The sequence below is a fragment of the Erinaceus europaeus genome, chromosome 4 (assembly GCF_950295315.1).
Source record: "Erinaceus europaeus chromosome 4, mEriEur2.1, whole genome shotgun sequence".
NCBI classification, from domain to species: Eukaryota; Metazoa; Chordata; class Mammalia; order Eulipotyphla; family Erinaceidae; genus Erinaceus; species Erinaceus europaeus.
Window position 1 is genome coordinate 95,441,726 of NC_080165.1, and position 21,381 is coordinate 95,463,106.

Genomic DNA, 21,381 nt, shown 5'->3' on the forward strand with positions numbered 1-21,381 from the left:
ATCCCACAATGACCTTGGGTCCATACTCCCAGAGGGATAAAGAATAGGAAAGCTATTAGGGGAGGGGATGGGATATGAAGAGCTGGTGGTGGGAATTGTGTGGAGTTGTACCCCTCTTATCCTATGGTTTTGTTAATGTCTACTTTTTTAAATAAATAAAAAAATTAAAATAAAAATAGCTCTCTCCTGACAGCACCACATGGAAGCATCCTGTGGTAGTGCCAAAGTTTTGGGGGAGACTCCAGTGCTGTGGTCTCTCTCTAGCTGTCTGAATGAATGAATGAATGAACGAATGAGTCATCCCAGGAGTGGTAAAATCATGCATTCACAATGCTCCCACTCTACTAAAAGATAAAATAAAAAATAAAAGCTGGACTTTGTCGCCAGGAAGATAGCTCAAGAGTAGAGTGCTGGACTTGCCTGCATGAGACCCCAGTTTCACCACCCAGCACTGCAGTGATTGTGTGGTGTCTGTCTCTCCCTCTGTTTCATATAGTAAGTAATCTTTTAAAATAAAAAACCTGGTCTACATGAGGCTAAGACTTGAAGGCACCGACATCACTGAAAACAATGATTCATTTGCGTGGAGGAACAGCACTTTGCTGTTTCCTGAACATTTATGACTGTCCCAAGATCTTCTGTCCCCACGTTCATTATTCAGTAAAGCGTGTGACAGCTGGCCAGCCTGGTCCATGCACCCACCTGGTCTTCAGCATATGGTCAGTGACCCAGCATTAAAAGTCCTCAAGAATCTTCTAGCAACTCCTGGGGTGAGAAATCTCCCCCTGATGTCTGCACAACCTGAAAATGTCTGCAAAACCTGAAAACTAGATAGAGATGCTGATTGTAGAGTATTGTCCATGTGCTAACGGCAGCTGAGTTCTATACTTTATTTATATACATCTGTTTACTGATGCGAGAGAGCTGGAGAGGCAGACATCATATGCAATGTTGGAGATTGAGCTCAGGACCATATTCTTGCAAGTCCTGTGTCCTGCCACTTCACCATTTCCCTGCCTACAAATGAATCGTATTTTAAAATGATCGATTTTATATTATGTTATCTTCAGCTCAATTTATAGAAAAAATAGAAAAGTCACCATGTACTGAGGGCCTGTTTTGTTCCAAGGACCAGCTTTCATCCTTGCCACACATGGGTGAAAGTTGGCACAGGGCAACTTGGTGTCGTCCCCCACACCAGACAGAACCTGACTCTTAAGGCCACAGGTCAGACTGCCTGCTTTGTTCCATGGGTGAAAGATGTCCATGGGGATGTGAGAGGAAACTGATTTCTGTGGGTGCCTCTAGGAATTGGGGGGCCTGGGAACAGATTGGCTTACTCTCCCTGGTGTACTTGAAGACTTTTCACATTTTGAACCATGTGAATGGGTCGACAGATCAAAAGACCATCATAGAAGGTCCAGAAGGGGAGCCTGGTGGTGGCACACCCAGTACAGTGCACATTACTGGCATAAGGACCCAGGTTCAAACCCCCAGTCCCCTCCTGCAGAGGGGAGCCTCTCGAGCAGTGAAGCAGTGCTGCAGGTGCCTCTCTGTCTCTCCATCTCTATCTCTCACTTCCCTCTCAATTTTTGGCTGTCTCTATCCAGTAATAAATAAAATATGATTTTAAAAATTAAAAAAAATTAGAGTCAAGATGGAATGTTTTTATTTAGAAAAATAAAGCAAAACACTATATTATCACATCAAAAGCAAACACTGAGGCCAGCCCGCACAATCAGCCTTTTGACATTCCAAGCCTCAGCTCCCTCAGATAGTGGTCTCCCGTTGCCTCATGTGGATAATACAAGAATTAAGTGGGGGGCAGGCAGTAGCGTAGTGGGTTAAGTGCACATGGCGCAAAGCGCTAGGACGACATAAAGATCCAGTTCAAGTCTTGGCTCCCCACCTGCAGGGGGGTTGCTTCACAAACAGTGAAGCAGGTCTGTAAGTATCTTATCTTTCTCACCCTCTCTCTGTCTTCCCCTGCTCTCTCGATTTCTCTCTCTCCTATCCAACAGCAATGACAGCAGTAACAAATATAATAATAATAACAACAACAATAAACAACAAGGGCAACAAAAGGGAAAAAGTAGCCTCCAGGAGCAGTGGATTCATGGTGCAGGCACCGAGCCCCAGCGATAACCCTGGAGGCAAAAATAATAATAAAATAATAAAATTTTTATAAATAAATAATTAATGGATCAGGACAATGTAGACAAAGCCATCTGCACAGTACCTGGCCCAGAAAGCATGTAACAATCCTCTCCCACACTCCTCCTACTGCTGTGTACTCTGTCCATAGAGGCCCCCCAACCCCTCAGTGACTTCTGGTTTCTTCTCTTCAGAAAAAGCTACAGATGGCTCCCTGCAGAGTGAGGACTGGGCCCTCAACATGGAGATCTGTGACATCATCAATGAGACCGAGGAAGGGTAAGGACACTTGAAGGGCAGGTCAGAAAGCAGTCAGGAACCACCAACTATAGGCATCCGTGACCCACCCCCCCACTTTGCCTTCTGTCCCAGGGCTTCCCCAAGTTTGATCACTCTGTGACAACTGAGGTAGACCCCTGGGTGCCAGCAGGGGTGGCAGGGATGATCTGAGGCCCACCCAGACAAGAATATAGCATTATACGTGCCAGAGCCAAGGCCCGGATGCCCACCAGAGGGCTGGGAGGCCCAGGGTTAGACAGTGCATTCACAGTGGTGATGCAGCTGGGCTGGCTTCCCCAGCCACACAGCTCCTGAAAGCAGCCCAACCCCCTGAGGTCCTCTAGGATGTCACTAGGCCACCTTATCAGAGACCAGGCCAGCCAGCAACTCTTGACTTGAGAAACACCCCCCCCCCCAGGTCCCTCAGGAGGCTACAGTGGGAATGCCCACCTGGCTTTCTCAGTGAGCAAAGCTAGGCCTCCGAGTGCCTAAGATCCAAACTAGCAGGAAGGGTCAGGGGTCACAGGAGAGTAGTGAAAGTGAAGTGAACACGGAAGCTCCTCAGAGCTGACCTCTGGGGACCTGTTCTGTACCTGATGCCATGGGACAGCCAGTATAGGGAGGCACCAGGCTGAGCAACAAACTCCACCTCTCTGAATCTTTGTCCTCAAGGGCAGAGTTTAGATATTTCTAGCTTTAAGCCCCAGGCTCTGAATGGACCAGAGAAGGTATGCAGGTCACCACAAAGCCAGAGAAGAGTCGCAGGTGTGTGAGCCCATAGCCAGTGGGAAGTGCGAGCTCTCTGTCAGGCCTCACAGCGAGACGGGCCTGCTCCCTTCTCTTATCTCCACTGAGATGAACCTGCTGGCCTGCCAAGGTTCTCTCATACACCAATACAGGTTGGTGATGCCTACCTGGACCCCAGGGGAGGCTGTGGGTGCTGTGTCTCATAGTCAAGGCCACTTGACAGAGCAATGCAGAGCACAGCTTTCATGTCCCCAGCTGTGCTCTCTGGACTTGCCAGCAGATCAGGAAGGGACATTTACCCTGCATCTGGGTTCATAAGAGATGGTAGGTGACTTAAACCTCAGAACTTCTGGAAAGGCTTAGGGCTTCACAAAAGCTGCTGCTGTGTTCTTGGAGAACCAAGTCCCCTTCCTTAGGCTCAGACTGTCCCAGCTGTGTGCTATGGATATGAGCACCTCTTGTGTCTGGACACTGTCTTGGGCACAGGGACCCAGCAGTGAGTACAGGAGATACACAGCCCTCTCTTGCACTGTCTGGTAGCCTCCTTGTCACTCACTGTGCCCCAAGCTGAGCACTAGACACACACACAGCAGTGACACACAGGCCAGAGCTATCCTTCCTCTTGACCTCTCTGGGAAGAGGCAACAGGTCACTGTAGAGAGGTGAAGCATTCTCAGCTCAGCCACCAAGCCAGGCACAGATCCTAACACACCCCCCCCCTTCTCCCTAGTACATTCCAGGGGACTGATTCGGGAGGGGCCAGGGAGCTGCCTTAACACTTCTGGGACGAAGTCCCACCCCAGCAGGGTCCTGCCAGGCCTCCATGCAGTATCCATCCCCAGGAAGTTCCTCTGCCACCATGTTCACACTGGGGGACCTGTGTCAGGGTTTCCATCAGAGCTGACCTGCCCTGGACAGGATCAGCACTGGACAGGCAAACAGACTGTCAGACAGCAAGACAGACCCCAACAACCAGCCTTAGGCCTAGGAAGTATTCCATATCCCTGTAGCATGAAAGGCTCTGGGGACGCTGAGTTGCAGAGTGAGTCCTGGCCATGGCTGCCAGGAAGACAGGGGTAGATGGTTAGGGGGTGGTGGTCATATAGCTAGAACTGGTTTCAGATGGGCCTTATTAGCCCCTCCCTCCACTCCCCATTCCCCCTTTGCTCTAAGGCCACCTCCCCACACTCATGCCACCCACCAAAGGGCTCACCAACTTCCCCGACTCATGTGACTTACTAGGATGTGTGGTCCTAGAGAGCAGGGCCTCAGACTTCTGTATCCACAACACCCAGCATGGTGCCCAGAGCACTAAATACTCTGTGTGGGACACTTGTAAGGCTTTATTGCAAGGACAGATGAGCAGAGACTGGTGCTGAAGGTGCCAAATTACTTGTTCTGAACCTTCAGATAAGAAGTTCCCTGTGTGGGAGGGGTAGCACTATTGTCCCTGAGAGTTGGGTTCAGGCAGTCTAGACTGGGGGCCCCTGGATCTGTATTTTTAATGCATATTTTTATTTACTTATCATTGGATAGAGACAGAAAAACTGAGAGGAGAGGGAAGATAGGGAGAGAAAGAAACAAAGAGACACCTGCAGCCCTGCTTCACCACTTGTGAAGCTTTCCCCTGCAGGTAGGGACCAGAGGCTTCAACTTGAGTCCTTGTACCAGATGTGCCACTGCCTGGCCCCCAGATCTATGTTTCTAAGCAGCTAACCTTCCCCCAGTGAGTTTTGGGTATGGAAGTCCAGGGATCACACATAGTGAACGAGGCGGTAAGAAACTATTAGAAAAACTGGTGAGGCAGAAAGATCCTGGTGTGATTAGAACCTGGAAACCCAGAACAGAGTTAGCCCTTGGGAGGACTCTGCCACCCTCAGTACCTCCAAGCCTTGGGTAGGCAGCCTCCCACAGGGGAGAAAGACCATCTGCTCCTCACCCAACCCTTCCTTCTATTCCTTCTGCCCAGTCCCAAAGATGCCTTCCGAGCAGTGAAGAAGAGAATTGTGGGGAATAAGAACTTCCATGAGGTGATGCTAGCTCTTACGGTGAGTACTCCATCAGTCCATCTATCTTGCAGGGGCAGGACTATAGTCCAGCAGGGCTGGGCTCCCCTTAGGCCAGCAGGATTCACAGCCACCCTGGGACTGTTCTCTCAAAGACTCAGGAAGAAAGGTGTGGGGGCACAGCACTGTCCTATCTGCACTGCTGGGAGACACAGAGTGTAGAGAGCTCTCTCTGTATGCCCACATTGACAGCAGACATGGGGGCCATGTCCTGCTGAGAGTGGCCATTGGAGCACCTGGGTGAGAAGCCATAGAAGGCTAGTGGACCAGGAGAGGAGGGGGACAGCCAGGGGAAGGTGGCAAAAAGTCTGGCAGGTTGATTTGGATGTTGTTGAACATTCTCTTTGGTTTCCCATGCAGTGGAAGCTCTAAATCAACTCAGAAACAACATCCAGACAAGAGTCTGTGGGCTCTGAGACCACCCAGTGAGAAGACTTAGGCCAACACACCACCCCTATGCCCTGTAGATCCCCCCAAATCCAGACACTGCTTCTCCATCTTCTGGGGTCTCACTTGAGGAAGCCCCATCCTCTGCACAGTCTCCCTTCTGGGACATAAACAGCATGTGGAGGGTCCTGGATTTTCCCCCTCTGAGACAGGTGCTCACAGGCTCCACCTGCCCACCAGGTCTTGGAAACATGTGTCAAGAACTGTGGGCACCGCTTCCACGTGCTGGTGGCTAGCCAGGACTTTGTGGAGGGCGTACTGGTGAGGACCATCCTGCCTAAGAATAACCCCCCCACCATCGTGCATGACAAGGTGCTCAGCCTCATCCAGGTAAGCACAGCGGGCTGGGCAGAGGGACGCCCCACCACCAACTTCCACCTCAGTCTACTTGTTAGATGTCCTATACATGGTGCTTGTCTGTCTTGGGCTCTGCTGTGCCACAGGCCATCTGGGTAAGGTGGACGAGGGCCCATTGGACTGGGGAGGGAACTTCTGTTCCAGGGGTGGAGGGCAGGCAGCAGCAGGGAGATGTGAGCAGTGGTTACTGGCCGTGTCCCCTTGTCCTCTCTCAGTCCTGGGCTGACGCGTTCCGCAGCTCGCCCGATCTGACAGGTGTGGTCGCCGTGTACGAGGACCTGCGGAGGAAGGGTCTGGAGTTCCCCATGACGGACCTGGACATGCTGTCACCTATCCACACACCCCAGAGGGTGAGGAGAGGCTCTAGCGGGAGCTGTGGAAGTGGGAAGGCAGGTGCAAAGGTGTTAGGCCACTTCCTGTTGACCCTCACCAGCCTGTTCTTCTGTCCTCTAGACTGTCTTCAACTCCGAGACACCCTCAGGACAAAATGCTGTGGGTAGTGACACCAGTCACAGCCAACGCACCTCCTCTCTGCCTGCCCCAGCCGTCCTTCCCAGTGACACAACCATAGCTCCAACACCTGAGCAGGTAAACAGGGAAGTCACATCAGAGCCTAGGGCCAAGGAGGGCACAGTCAGTGCAGGCATGTGTCAGGTCATGTTGGAGGTGAGCTCAGAGCACTGTAATGTTAGGTTGTTTGTCATTGAGCAGATGTCAAGCATGATGCCACCAGGCCACATGGGGTGGTCTGCTGCACACTTATGTTGCATACAGGGACCGCCATTTTGTGTGTCATCCTGTGTGTGCTCCTTCACTGAGAAAAGCATCTTTGGGTGTGAATGACTGTGTGAAATTACTGTTGTGGACCCGTCCACTCGGTCCTTGAGACAACAGCTCCATGGGGTATCATATGTCATCCTTCTAATCTTAGAGAAGAGACTCAGAGAGAGAAATTCACCCAGGGGTCCAGGAGATGACTCTGGAGAGAGAAATTCACCTGCCCAGAGTCACACAGCCCATCCAAGACAGAGTTAGACCTCAAGCTCATGTGTCCCTGGCAGCAAGTTCCATCTTGAAACCCAGCCTTTCTCCAAAATGGGGTCTCTGTGGAGCCCTTTGGCTAGCACCCAAGAGAACTGTCTAGCAGACAAGTTTGGGGTTTGGTTTTTGTTTTTCCACTTTTTATTTGTGATTAATAGTGTGTTATGAAATTGTAAGATTACAGGGTATCATTCCACACCACGTCTACCACCAAAGTTCTTCCCCCAACCATCCTCCCAAAGATAACCACCATAATTCTCACAGTCTTATTTGCATCTTGCTTGTATTTTGATTTTTGCAAATTCATGTGTATCAGTTCTCTAGACTCCACATATGAGTAAAATCACTCAGTAATTGTTTTTATTATTTTTATTTATTTTTGCTTCCAGGGTTATTACTGGGGCTTGGTGCTGGCACTACAAGTCCACTGTTCCTGGGGCCATATTTTCTTTTTCTTTCTTTCTTTTTTTTTTTTTTTTTTTGGATAAGAGAGAGGAATTGAGAGAGATGAGGAAGATAGGGAGAAAGACAGAGAGACACCTGCAGACCTGCTTTACCACCTGTGAAGCAAACCCACCCACACACAGGTGAGGAGCTGGGGGCCCGAACCAGGTTCCTTGTACGGGTCCTTGTGCTTTGTACTATGTATGCTTAATTTGGTGCGTCACTACCCGACCCCTCAGTAACTGTTTTTCATCTCTTATTTTACTAATCATAATTACCTCCAGTCCCATCCATTTTGTCCCAGAGGACACAATATCATCTTATTTGTTTAAAGATTCCCCAAAGGAGAAAATCCTTTGGATTTTCCAAAGGAGGCCACAGACAAGATTTTGTTTGAACAGAACTTCTGCTGAAAAGAAGATTGAAACACCTATACACACCACACACACTCACTCTCTTTATTTCTCTCTCCCTCTCCCCCCCCCCAGTTCCCTCCCACTTAATCCTTACATTGCATCATGATGCTCCCCAAGAAACCTTGAGGACTTGGGGTAGTACAAGATTGTGTAGGCTAGAGCTGTCAGTTTCCCCAGGATCCTCCTCTCAGTACTGCAGACAAGGTCTTCTGCCCCTTTGCCACCTGCAGCTGGTGGTGACCTCCCTGCAGAGGACATGTCCACATCCATGACCAGTTATAGGTTGGTTACTCGGTCATCTCAGACTGGGCTATTGGGGTGTGGGCCAAGATCTATGCACTGTGAGGTGCCCACTGTTGAAGGATTTCATGGCCCATCACATCTGTTCAGTGTAGAAGCTTAGCTGCTGTAAGTGCTAGTGGGAAACAGAAAGATCTGATGGAAAGAAAGTGAAACCCAACTTTCCAGAGTACTCTTGTTTCTTACATAGTATCATTTGAACAATTGACAAATGACCTTTTACCCCCTATCCTATTTTAAAGGCAAACTTCTCTACTTAGATATCTTTTTTATTTTTAATGTGGTTTTGGAAAAATGAAGCAGGAGCCTCATGCATACATGGTACTGCTGAGCTGCTTCCCGGGCAGTTTTTTCATTCTGTATCTTTAGAAAGAAAGTGAGACTGACCTGGAAGTGGCACAGTGAATTAGGCATTGGGCTCTCAAGCATGAGGTCCCAAGTTCAATCCCTAGCATCACATTGACCAAAGTGATGATCTAGTACTCTCTCCTCTTCTCTCTCTCAAATGCATACTTGAATTGATAAATATTTTCTTAAGTAAAAAGACATCAGGGCACCACTTCACCATCCATGGAGTTCTGCTTGTGCTGTCCATGGTACTCCCATGTGATGCCAGTGATCGAAGCCACAGCCTTGTCTCAAAGGCATGTGGTCTATGCATTGATCTCTCTCCCAGAGATGTTTTCTGGCAAGTTCTAAGATCATCCTCCAGAGTTACAAACATTACTAGTAAAACCTTGCTAACTGGATAAAATAATCAAACATGCATAAAAAATCATAAGAGCATCCTGTGATCCAAAATTGATCTCAACATGGCTGTGATTTTAGTCAGTTTGCCCGCAGCCTAGCATCTGCCTGGATTAAGACTGATTATATCTCATGGAGGAAGGTTCTTACTAAACAGAACCAAATATTCTTTGTTCAGCTTCAGGATGTCGTTCTGTCTCCTGTGACATGTTAAGACTCAGACACCCAGTGGTGTAGCTCATAGACTCCCTTATAATTAAGTCCCATCTGGCCTAGGTTTGTGATGAGAGAACAGAACCACCCCTCATCCTGGAAGGGATTTGGCTCTGGCACCTCCCTCTATCTCCCCCTGAGACACTCCCTCTAGGGCCTCGTTAGCAGGGTCCCTTGGACTTGGGGTGCTGGAGTCCTTCTCACTGGAGTCCTTTTCACCGAGCTTGTGCTGCACTTACCCTCAGCTTCCTTGCTCTGAGCCTTTCTCCGCAGCAGGCTCCCTCATTTGGAGATGGTGACGGTTGGTATCAAATTCTGTGTGGGAGGTTGGGGGGGGTGGTTTAGGGGGTGAAGGTAGATGCACCATTGACCTCTTAGCACAGGGCTGTAAGCCTAGAACACTTACTGGTGGGCCAGCTTTCCTGAGTGCCACCTCCAGGCCTGGTGGCACCGGACTCTATCCCTGTGGGTGGCAGTGGCTCTAGACCCCTGGCCTCTCTCACAAGATGCCTGGTTGTTGCAGATCGGGAAGCTGCGCAGTGAGCTGGAGATGGTGAGCGGGAACGTGAGGGTGATGTCGGAGATGCTGACAGAGCTGGTGCCCACACAGGCAGAGCCCGCAGACCTGGAGCTGCTGCAGGTGAGCCAGCACCCCACCCAAGTCCCTGCTTGGTCATCCACCCTGCACCTTCGATCGATCCTTACCCACCCACCCTCACCGCCACTGCCATGGCTTTCTCTCAGCTCCCTGGACACAGTGGGGAGGAAATGTGAAGACCAGGGGCTTCCGGCTCCCTTGGGTTTGGAATCAGGGCTCTGTTACTTTCTTGTCTTAACAAAATGGCCCCTCATCCATGTTTCCTCATTTATAAGACCACTCTAACAATAGCTTTATGGTTTAAGTTTTTGACAGTTAAAACTTGGGCTGTGCAGGCAAAGCATTCAGGCCTTTTGGCTCTGATCCAGTTCTGACTACAGTTATCAAAGGCAAATAAAAGGACAAATCAAATAAAAGTACTACAAGTACAAATACAGAGTAGTTTCCAGTAACTGGTACAGAGAAAAACCTGGAAGGCGAGGTTTCCACTGTCCCTAACATGGAGCTTAATGGGCAAGTGTGACCAAACAGTGGTTCAGCTTTGAGATGAGACAGCACCTTTCAAAGGACCTGAGGCAGATAGGAGCTTTACGCTTTTGTTCAGTGTGTTATGCTCATAGTATTCTCATAGTCCCATCTCCCACTGGAAGACACTATCCCTGAAACCAAAGCACCCCCAGACAGAGGAGTCAGCCAGCACCATGTGGCTCAGTTATCTCCTTCCCTGTCTGTCCCGCTAGGCCTCACACTCCTTGAGGGCTGGTTGTACTCCTGAGCCTGGCTGAGCCAATTCAGTGCTTAACCAGAGGTCCTCACCTTGAGGCGGCATAAAGTTGTCATCTTGGAGTTCAATGAATTCACCAAAAACCTCTAAAAGCAGCTTGGGTAAATTGAGCCTCAGAGTTGTTGTCATGGTTACTTTCAAGTGTCCCAAGCCAAGGCCATCTTGGTATGAACAGTTTCCAGAACTGAGAACTGAGGCTAGAGCTGCCTGACAGAGTAGACCAGTCAGTATAGCTCACTCACATGAATCTTGCCATACTCTTGCTTTATCCTCGCCCCAGTACCCTGGGAGGTAGGTGCTCTCAGTGCCCCCATTTCCCAGCCCGGCACACCAAGGCAAAGAAACATCATGTCTTATGCAAACAGACTCTCATGCCTGAGGCCCCAAAGTCCCAGGTTCAATCCCCCGTACCACTATAAGCCAAGCTGAACAGTACTTTGGTTTAGAAAGAAAGAAAGAAAGAAAGAAAGAAAGAAAGAAAGAAAGAAAGAAAGAGAGAGAGAGAGAAGAAAAGAAAAGAAAAGAAGAGAGAAGAGAAGAGAAGAGAAGAGAAGAGAAAAGAAACATCATGTCATGTGCCCAGGGCTTGGCTCCAACTCCTATTCTGCTCCACAGTGGGACTTTGACAACAGTGAGAACAAAACCACAGGTGTGCTCAGGCCTGGGAAAAGAGAGTGGATTGTGCACAGAATATGAGAGTCACTGAAGGTACAGGGAGAAATCCCAGGAGGAGAAGGCCTGTCAGGCTAGAGGCCGATAACAGGCTAGACAAAGACCCAGACTCAGCACCTAGTCTCAGCGACGCCTCAGGGAAAACAGCTTGGCCTGCAGCCCAGTACAGGGATCTGGGTGCCCAGACCACAGTCACAGCACTGTTCCACCTGGTGCCAGGGCCTGGAGAAGGAAGTGCCGGTCTCAAACTTAGGAAACCTGTAAAGCGGGAGCTCTTAATGCTTTCCTTTGGCCCAAATAAGTTTGGAAGTCACACTGATTGAAAGCCAGTCTGTTGAGGCCAGGTGGTGGTGCACCTGGTTTAATGCACATGTTACATGGAACAGAGAAGGGGTGTTAGTGACGAGACTGTGGAGACCTAGACAGGGTCTGGAATTTACTGATTTGCATTTATGAGTGTTGGGGAACAGCCTTATAAAGCTAAGTGAAAGGTTTGTGGGAACTCACTGTACTGTCTTGGCAGGTTTTTTTTTCTTCCCCTATAAGCAAAGTTATTCCAAAATGAAAAGGTGTTAAGAAAGAAATCAGAAATTTTTCAAAATTGGAGTTCATGGGTAAGAGTTGGAGTCATCTAGCACTTTTTATGCTATAGCTGCAAAAGAACCCTCCCCCACTGGCGGGGGGTAGATAGCATAATGGTTATGCAAAGAGACTCTCATGCCTGAGACTCCAAGGTCCCAGGTTCAATCCCCCACACCACCATAAGCCAGAACAGTGCTCTGGCAAAAAAAAAGAAAAAAAGAAACCTCACCCATCCACTCCCCAGGCTCAAAGCAGCTGCATTTGGTCACTGGGCAATCTGCTCAGCTGTTCAAGCAGCATTGGGGGTTCTGTACTAAGATTTATGCTAAGCCAAATTAGCATAATGTTTATTCAAAGAGACTCTCATACCTGAGGCTTTCAAATCCCAGGTTCAGTCCCCTGCACCACCATAAGCCAGTGCTGAGCAGTGCTTTGGTCATTAATGCATCTGAAGTTAATGGCTATCTCCTGTGTATTACGTGTTAGTGTAGAACACATAGACATGAAATGCAAAGGCTTCTTTGGGGAGCCCCAATTCTCACCTGTTGGAGCTGGGCAGTGATGTGCTTGGTAAAGAGTTGCCATGTGTGAGGACTCAGGTTCAAGCCCCTTGTCCCCACATGCAGGGAGGAAGCTCCACAAGCTGTGAAGCAGTGCTGCAAGTGTCTCTCTTGTCTCTCTTCCTCTTTTGTCTCCTCCCTCCTCTTGATTTCTGTCTGTCTCTATACAGTAAGTAAATAAAATATCAAATTCTCTCCTGTGGAACTTGAAGTCCATTCTGGAAACCCTGCCTTCCTCCAAGCCAGAGCCCACCCACTCAAGATGGCCTCTCTGTGGCTCCGGTAATTGGTTGTCTCCCTTCCTTGGCAGGAGCTCAACCGGACATGCCGAGCCATGCAGCAGCGGGTCCTGGAGCTTATCCCCCAAATCTCCAACGAGCAGCTGACCGAGGAACTGCTCATGGTCAATGACAATCTCAACAATGTGTTCCTACGCCATGAACGGTAGTCTCTGGCCACTTGCCCCCTCCTTCCTCTGTCCCTGTTCACACTAGCGTGTGCCTGCAGCTACCTCCCCCACTCACCGGAACCTACCCTGCTTGTGTAGTCTGCCCTCAGCCACAGGGTGTTGGGGGTGGCTCAGCATGAGGTCTGTCTCTGTATTTCTGGGTTTTATTTGTTTATTATGAGTAGAGACAGAAATTGAGAGAGGAAGTGGGAGATAGGGAGAGAGAGAGAGACACACACACACCTTCAGACCTGCTGTACCGCTCTTGAAGCTTCCCCCCCAGCAGGTGAGGGGTGAGGGCTTGAACCCAGCCCAATCTCTGCATGTAGTAATGCATGTGTTCAACCCAGTGTACCACGATCTAGCCCTCCACAGACCATTTCTGACTGACTTACACAGAAAAGGAATTTGTAGGAAAATAGTGCCCATAGAGGTGCTATTTCTTTTTTTTTAATTTTTTTTTCCTTCTTTTTTTTTTTTTTTAATTTAAATTTTTAATTTAAGAAAGGATTAGTGAACAAAAGCATAAGGTAGGAGGGGTACAACTCCACACAATTCCCACCACCCAATCCCCATAACCCACCCTCTCCCATGATAGCCTTCCCATTCTCTAGCCCTCTGGGAGCATGGACCCAGGGTCGTTGAGGGTTGCAGAAGGTAGAGGGTCTGGCTTCTGTAATTGCTTCCCCACTGAACATGGGCGTTGACTGGTCGGTCCATACTCCCAGTCTGCCTCTCTCTTTCCCTAGTAAGGTGTGTCTCTGGGGAAGCTGAGCTCCAGGACACATTGGTGGGGTCTTCAATCCAGGGAAGCCTAGCCAGCATCCTGGTGGCATCTGGAACCTGGTGATTGAAAAGAGAGTTAACATACAAAGCCAAACAATTTGTTGAGCAATCATGGATCCCAAGATTGGAATAGTGGAGAGGAAGTGTTAGGGAGGTACTCACTGCAAACTCTAGTGTAATCCTGCTTTCAGGTATATATTTTGCAGTAGTTTATGGATACGTGTGCACATACGCTCTCTCTCACAGAAACTGGTGTATGTCTAGGTTATGGGACTTTGTTAGAAAGTGAACTACCTGAGATGAAATTAGAGTGTACTATAAAAGGAAAGGTCTCACCCGAGTAATGAAGCTGAAGGGTTGTCATTCCACACGTGAAGTCTCTGGATACACACTGAGGTGAAGCATGTTGAGATGGCAATCGTTGCTTTGGTTAGGTTGTGATCGGCGGATGCAATATTATTTGGTATGGATTGGGAGAAGCATACGGGAAAGTGAGCCCTATCCAAGGGTGCCAGGACTGGGGGAAGTAGGGGCTCTATAGTGAAGATGTGAGGTTCATGCTGTCTTAGGGTTCAAAAAGATAATCAATAGTTAATATTATCATCACACTATTTGTTAATTGGGTTAACTTTGAAAAGTCCCTTTGTTATGGTTTGCTGTACAGTACCCAGTATCTTGTATATAGCTGTGCTATTGGAAGCTTCTAATCTACTTGGTCTAGGCTTTTGAGAGAGTCCGCATATCAAACACGTAGCCTATCTATTAAAAAGATTCAGTTTGTCTTTTGAGAACCTTTGAGACATACAATTGATTTCCCCCTCTCATATTAATTAACTACTGATTTATATGTCTACATTTTGCTAGGAGTGTACATAAACACCATTCCCATCACCAAAGGACCGTGACCCATCCCTCCCGCCCATTCCCACCCCCCACTGGCCCAGGAAGCTACATGTCTACCCCTCACCACTGGGTTTTTACTTTGGTGCCCTACTTACAATTTGATCAGGTCCTGCTTTTAGTTTCCCTTTCAGATCTTCTAAGTCAGCTTCTGTTGATGAGTGGGATCATCCCATACTCATCTTTAACTTTCTGACTTAGTCCACTTAACATAATTCCTTCTAGCTCTGTCCAAGCTGGGTCAGAGAAGGTGAGTTCATTGTTCTTGATAGCTGCATAGTATTCCATTGTGTATATATACCACAGCTTTCTCAGCCATTCATCTGTTGTTGGGCACCTGGGTTGCTTCCAGGTTTTAGCTATTATGAATTGTGCTGCTATGAACATAGGAGTACACACCTCTTTTTGGTTGCGTGTTATGAAGTTCAGAAATGGCAGAGCTGGGGAGCAAACAGAGCCCTATCTAGAGTCTTCCCCGTTCTTTTCCCCGGCTCCTTGGCTTATCTGAAGGCGGTTCAGTGGCACAGACATGTCTGCCTCACACACTATATTTTTTTAACATTTATTTATTTATTGCTTAGAGACAGAGAAATCAAGGGGGGATAAAGACGCTTGTAGCACTGGTTTACCATGAAGCTTCCCCCCTGCATGTTGGGGGTGGGCAGGGGGCTTGAACTTGGGCCCTTGTACATGGTAACATGTGTACTTAATCATGTATGCCATCATTCAGCCCCCCTCAGACTCTTTTAAACACACACACACACACACAGGAGTATGTAACCAAAAAACTGGTTTCATAAAAAACAGTTCACCGTTTTCCTATGAGTGTGACCTTCCATTCCCTTCCTTCCTGTCTAATGCTGGGGATGGCTGGTATGGCCATATAGTTGATCATATAAATTTGGGTCCGGGTCGAATGTGAAGGAGGGACACATGAGTGGCTCCCAGGGACAACAGACAAAAGCCAGACCTTTCCAGAGCAAGCCAGCTAGAGTTGTCTTATCACCCTGTCAGCACCGTGATCAGAGATCGGCCAGTGCAGAGCTCTGCCGATTATGCTGAGAAGCCTCTGTCTCCTTGACTTGTCTTTCCTGTCTTACAGGTTTGAACGGTTCCGAACCGGCCAGAATGCCAAGGTAAAGGCTTCTTCTCCCTGTCACATGGCCATGGTCACATAAATGGAGGGTTGTGCCCTCAGATCCCCAGACACCCAGCACTGCCTGTGCCTTCTCACCCAGGCTCAGAGCCTCTAGCTTTGCATGTCACTGTCCCTTTACAGTACCTTAGGCTCCCCACCAGCTGATGCCCACGGGTCTTCCTGACCCTTTCCAGGGGTGCCAGCTAAGCTAATGACCAAGGAGAGGGAAAGAAACTCTCTGACTTCCAGCCCAAAAACAGGGGATCCTTAGCATATGGCCCTTCAGGGCACACAAGTGACCACAGCTCCCTCTCTCCCTCCCCCAGGCCCCCAGTGAAGCCGAGGTGACTGACCTGATTGACATGGGCCCGGACCCAGCCACCACGGGTAACCTCTCCTCCCAGCTAGCAGGCATGAGTAAGTGCAACAGGCAGCCAGAGCAAGGGCATGTGATACCACCACCACCCCTGCACTTCTGGGGGTCCCTCTGCTTGGTTCTGCAGTTGGAACACCAGTAGCCAAATGTCAGCCATCCGCCCCACCACCACCACCACCACCAGGGTTTCCAGCTCAATTTTGCTGCAGAATTGGGTAGCCAAATGGGACTTTTGTCCATACCCCCTACCCCAACTCCTGAACTCCTCCATGATTTCCCCTCAGGAATAAATGCTCAAGGTTTCTCCGTGAATCTAGTGGGTGGATGTGGGCAGGTCAATGAGCCCTCTGCCTTGCTCTCCTCCTCTGGAAGAAGAGGATACCTCTAACCCCTTCACACGGCCTTTCTGTCCCTGCAGACTTGGGCTCCAACAGCGTGAGGGCAGGCTTGCAATCCCTGGAGGCCACAGGGCACCTGGAAGATGAGTTTGACATGTTTGCACTGACACGGGGCAGCTCACTGGCTGAGCAGCGGAAAGAGTGAGTGGCCAGGCTGAGCTGTGGACAGCTAGGGCTCCCAGCCCCAAAAGCACTGGGTCAGGGAGCCCTCCTCATACATCCCCCACTCCCTGCTGGCCATTCTGGGTCTGTGGAACCATCCATGAGCAGGAGGGCTCAGGTGTCCCTTGCCATGCCAGCAGGTCTAGGTAGAGGCTGACAGCTGCAGCCTCCTGGTGCTGGGCTACACAGGGCCCTGCCTCTGGCATCACCAGTCCTGGGCCAAGGGCTGCTCTTTATCTGGGCTCCATCTGCACCCCAAACCCAGGTGCCCTCAGATCACAGCTGCCATAGAGTTGGGTGCTCTAGAAACCACTGTGATTGGGAGCTAAGGAGCCCACTGGGACATGTAGTGTGTGGCCACATCTGGTGGCACCCATCAGGTGAACCTGTCCCTGGCCAGATGCTAGCAGCACCCTCCCTCCCACTGTGCTTCTGTGGTGCTTGTCATGCAGCTCACATGCCTGATCCCAGACAAGGCCCTTCTTGTGCTCTCAGGCCATGGCCCAAGCTGCCCCTCCTGCCCAGCAAGACCCAAGTCCACACAGGGGATGTGTCCAGCTGACCCCCCCAGCCCATCTCACACTGGCCAGTGTGCCCGGGGCAGCAGAGGTAGCAGCTTTCGACCACAGCACCTTTTGTGTCTCAGGGTGAAATATGAAGCCCCGCAAGCAACAGACGGCCTGGCCGGAGCCTTGGATGCGAGGCAACAGAGCGCTGGAGCAGTAAGTGCGGGCTGTGGTTGTCTGCCCGGCCTGCTGGGAAGGACAGCTGGGGGAGTCACCCCCAGGCCCCTGGGCACCAGTGTTGCATCCACTGCCCTTTCCTTGCTCAGTTCTCCTACTGCACCTTGAGGTAGCCAGTGTGGTGTTCCCCAGTTTGACTGAGGAAACTGAGAGGCTGACTCACCTGGCCAAAGCTGGAGGAAGGACTCAGCTCAAGCACAGCTCCTCTACCTTCTGCTTCACTTCTGGCTGCTGTGGGGCAGTTTCTGTCCTAGTCAGAGATAGCAAGTAGCCCTTGGGGCAGGTGGTGGTCAGCAATGGCGGGAGCTGGGAGTTGGGAGAAGCACGACAGCGAAGGGCTGATGGAAGAAGTTGGTGGCTGTGTGGGGGCTCAAGGTGTAGGTGGAACTACATGGTGGGAGTCAGAACCTGGGAGGCAGCAGAGATCAGGGGTCTGCTGACAGCTGGAACACTGTGGCTTTGATCCTGTGGGAGGTGGCTGTGTGGACAGTCCTGCCCTCACAGAGGGGTTATCCCTCTGACTCCTGTGCTGCAAGGGCAGTTGGGAGGCCCAAGACACCATCCACTTTGCCAAAGGGGAAAGTCCAAGGGGAACCCTAGAAGTGCTCCACTCCTGCCTGATGGGAGCCAGCCCCAACTTAGAACAAGGCACAGCCTAGAACACTGAGGAGCCAGACCAGCGAGGAACTCAACTCCTCCCACACGTGTGGCCTGCCCCCAACAGAGCTTTCAGCCCTGCATGTCCGTCCACACCAGTGGAGGCTCAGCTCGGCCTCTCCTACCCCCTCAGAGTCATCAGGCAGGCCTATGGGATGTCACCACCCCCTCCCCAGGTGAAAAGGCAGCCTCCTACAGAGGCCGGGGGCAAGTTGGCAAGTGTCTGGCACATGATGAAGTGTGTCAGCCCAGGCTCAAAATTGCAGCCCAGGGTCTGAGAGCTGTGGGTCTAGCCTGCTGGTAGGATACCTGATGGCCTAGGAGCCCAGGGGGCAGAGGTGCATGCTCCCTGCTTAGCCTTTTGTTTCCAGGTCCCCCCCTTCCCCTCTCAGTATCCAGATGAATCAGGGTGCCTACAGAGAGTTCCCCTCTTGAGGCCCCAGGTCCTCCACCACACAGAGGTACACACAGGGGACAGAAGCCAGGCCACTGACAAGAGTGTCCCCTCCTGGCCATGCTGCCAGCTCAGAGTGGCCCTTTCTCACCCAAATGGGAGACACTGGGAGAAGCAGCTCAGTGACAGGACTCTGAGGCAGCCCATGGTGAGGGGGGCTGGCCCTTCAGCCCTGAGAGGGAGGGTACTCCACACGAGCTTCCAAGGCCTCAGGGAATCCCTGACTGGGTTTTGCTGGCAGCTGAGAGGTAGCAGACTCACCAGATTCTGGGCTCTGGTGGCGAAGAGCTGAATGGAGAGTACCCAAGTGCCCTTGCTGCCTCTGATACCTCTGTTTTCCCCTGTGGTGTCTTCAGGGGCGGAGGATGGGGCTTAGGGGCAGGCCAGGCTTGGTCGGTGAAACTCTCACTCCCATTTGCCCAAAGTAGCCAGATGGTGCCTGGTATTGCTTGGGCATTGCCCTGGGCCACACTTGAAGCCAGCCTCTCCCTGGCTGCGTCCCTCAGAGTCCTGTGTGGAGGTGCCATTGTTGGTGAGGCTGTGGGGTGTGGAAAAGTCAGGTCACACTGAGGGAGCAGGCCAGATCCCACCTTGTTCCAGAGTCTGTGCTGGGACCCCTGGACCCCACTGCTAGCCCAGCCACATAGCAAGAACTTTTGTGACAAGTCCATATCTTTCTTTCCCAAAGTGAAATGCCTCCATCTGTCAACACAGCCCCTCTTGAGTCCCCTGGCCCAGCCTGGCACTCTGCCATGAGCTCTGTCTCAGGCCCTGTAGCCCCAGGCCTTGCCCTGTACCTGTGTTTGGGCCCTCCCTCCTGGATCCCCACCCACCCTACTGTGTCCCTACTCTCCCTATGGGCCCAGCCCCTCCTCACCCACCCTCTGCTTAGCCTACAGGCCCCACACGCCCTGCCTTCAGCCTAGACCCTGAGCAGAGCTGTGGGGCCTATCTTGGAGAGGATACTGGGGTCCCATTCCCCAGCACTGCCCCTCCCACCTCACCCTCCACCCTTCCTTCCAGACCCCTATCACACAGGCTTGCCTCATGGAGGACATCGAGCAGTGGCTGTCCACAGATGTGGTGAGTGGCCTCGAGGCCCAAGCCCTCTCCCCCCACCCACCCACAGGGCCACCTCACTCTCCTGCAAGAGGAGACTGCCTATACAGAGGGATGGGGCTCCTCGATGCCCAAACACCTCCATCAGGGAGCTGAGGCAGCGCTCACTTGGTGATCCCCCAAACCCCTGAAGCCCCCCACACATACCCACTCCGTGGTGCCAAGACCGAGTCTCTATATTTGCATACTTGAAGATTCAGGCTGGCGCTGGCGGGTGGCCCTCAGGGGCCTCAGGGGCCTCCTGCCAGTGGCCCCAGATGCAGAGCCTCAGTCTCAGGGCCACCTTCCCTCTCAGGGCACTCTGCCAGCCCTCTAGATACCAGACGTGGCCTGGGAACTCCCAGGGATCCCTGTGTGGTCTCTCCACGGGGTCTGTCCCCCTCTAGCTTCCCACCCAAATGAGCTGAGTGACAGGAGGCCTGTGCTGGCATTGAGCAGCCTTTCTACTTCCAGGGGAACAAAGTGGAAGAGGCCAAGGGTGTCACCAGTGAAGGTAAGACCCCCCCCCCATATCCCCAGATCCTCTCCCCCTTCCTTTTCTGGCTCAGAGCCCAGCCCCAGCCTCTCTCCTTCCTACAGAGTTTGACAAGTTCCTAGAAGAACGGGCCAAGGCTGCCGATCACCTGCCCAACCTCTCCAGCCCATCTACCGAGGGCCCCTCCCGACCAGCTCCTGGAGCTACCCCCCGAAAGAAGACCCAGGAGAAAGACGACGACATGCTGTTTGCCTTATGAGTGTGGGGCCGGCACTCTGCAGCCTGATCCCCTGCCGTTCCATCCCTCCATGTCTAGGCTGCTTTGGAGGTGCCCTGTGACCCTCCCTCTCCCAGGGCCTGGGCTGACCTGGGGTGATACGGATAGGCCCTCACCAATCACTCTGATGGAAAGCAGGAAAGCCCAGGGCTCATCCATGTGACTCTTGCCCAGCTGCCCCCCCCCCATCCCAGGAAGCCCCTCCAGAGCCCACACTGCCATTAAGGCCTGGTCAGAGGCTGGTGACAGCAGAAATTTCAGTCACCACGTCCAGTCCTCAAGCCAGGCTGCAGAGAGGGAACCTGGGCCATGGCCCTGCCCCCTCCTCTGCAGCCTGCCCCCTCTCGTGTTGCTGCCCAGCTGGGCACCCCCACACTAGGCCCCAGCTGACTGTCTTGTATGGGGAGAGGTGCCTTTCAAGTCTCATATTAAAGGTGGAAAGTGAGTTCTCTTGCCTCATCAGGGTTGGGGGCTACTGTGACACACCCATCACAGGGAGGACATGGGGACAGTGTGGGTGGGGCTCGTGGGGAGGACCCCAGCCACCCAAGTCCTAGTGAAGGGGCCATCATAATTGCAGATACCAGGCCCTGAGTGCCCTGTGGTGGGGGTTTCCTCAGACACTATCCCATGTGCAGGTGGCCATCCAGAGGACCATCTGGGGTGGCTCAGCATAGCTACAGGAGCTTAGGTCAGGTATGGCACAGGCACAAGGACCCACTCCAGGAGTCTGTTGTCTCTGGGCTGTGCTCTTTGGGGCTCCCACAAGTCCCTGCAGGAGATGGCCCCAACCCAGCCCAGTCCTCAGCAGTGGGGGAAAGTGGTCTGGAAGAGAAGTTAGAACTTCTGGGTCCAGGGTGGTGAGGGCAGACAGTCCCACTTCCTGAGGGTGGCCTGAGTGGGAGACAGAGGCCCACTCTCCAGGGCATTAAGAGCCTTAAGAGCCAGGCTTGGAGGGAAGTGACAACTGCAACAACCTAAACCTTTTATTTCTTTTCCTTTTGGGGGAAAAGGGGCTGCTGAGACAGAGTCCTGGCTTGG

At 51.5% G+C, this 21,381-nt stretch overlaps 1 protein-coding gene across 4 annotated transcripts in view; it reads left to right on the plus strand.

The window, feature by feature from the left end:
- Positions 1 to 20,785, plus strand: part of TOM1 (target of myb1 membrane trafficking protein) — a 37,842-nt gene extending 17,057 nt beyond the window's left edge. For 3 of the 4 annotated variants that reach the window (XM_016195027.2, XM_060190100.1, XM_060190102.1), the window contains 14 exons: positions 2,349 to 2,433; positions 5,150 to 5,228; positions 5,874 to 6,023; positions 6,266 to 6,400; positions 6,504 to 6,638; positions 9,735 to 9,851; positions 12,718 to 12,851; positions 15,644 to 15,677; positions 16,006 to 16,096; positions 16,474 to 16,594; positions 17,262 to 17,337; positions 19,493 to 19,552; positions 20,042 to 20,081; positions 20,168 to 20,785. In XM_016195027.2, coding sequence (XP_016050513.1) covers positions 2,349 to 2,433; positions 5,150 to 5,228; positions 5,874 to 6,023; positions 6,266 to 6,400; positions 6,504 to 6,638; positions 9,735 to 9,851; positions 12,718 to 12,851; positions 15,644 to 15,677; positions 16,006 to 16,096; positions 16,474 to 16,594; positions 17,262 to 17,337; positions 19,493 to 19,552; positions 20,042 to 20,081; positions 20,168 to 20,322 — 1,412 coding nt within the window. In that variant the 3' untranslated portion in view covers positions 20,323 to 20,785. The remainder of the gene's footprint in view (positions 1 to 2,348; positions 2,434 to 5,149; positions 5,229 to 5,873; positions 6,024 to 6,265; positions 6,401 to 6,503; positions 6,639 to 9,734; positions 9,852 to 12,717; positions 12,852 to 15,643; positions 15,678 to 16,005; positions 16,097 to 16,473; positions 16,595 to 17,261; positions 17,338 to 19,492; positions 19,553 to 20,041; positions 20,082 to 20,167) is intronic. The other variant, XM_060190101.1, reaches the window with a different exon arrangement.
- Positions 20,786 to 21,381: the final 596 nt, after the last annotated feature.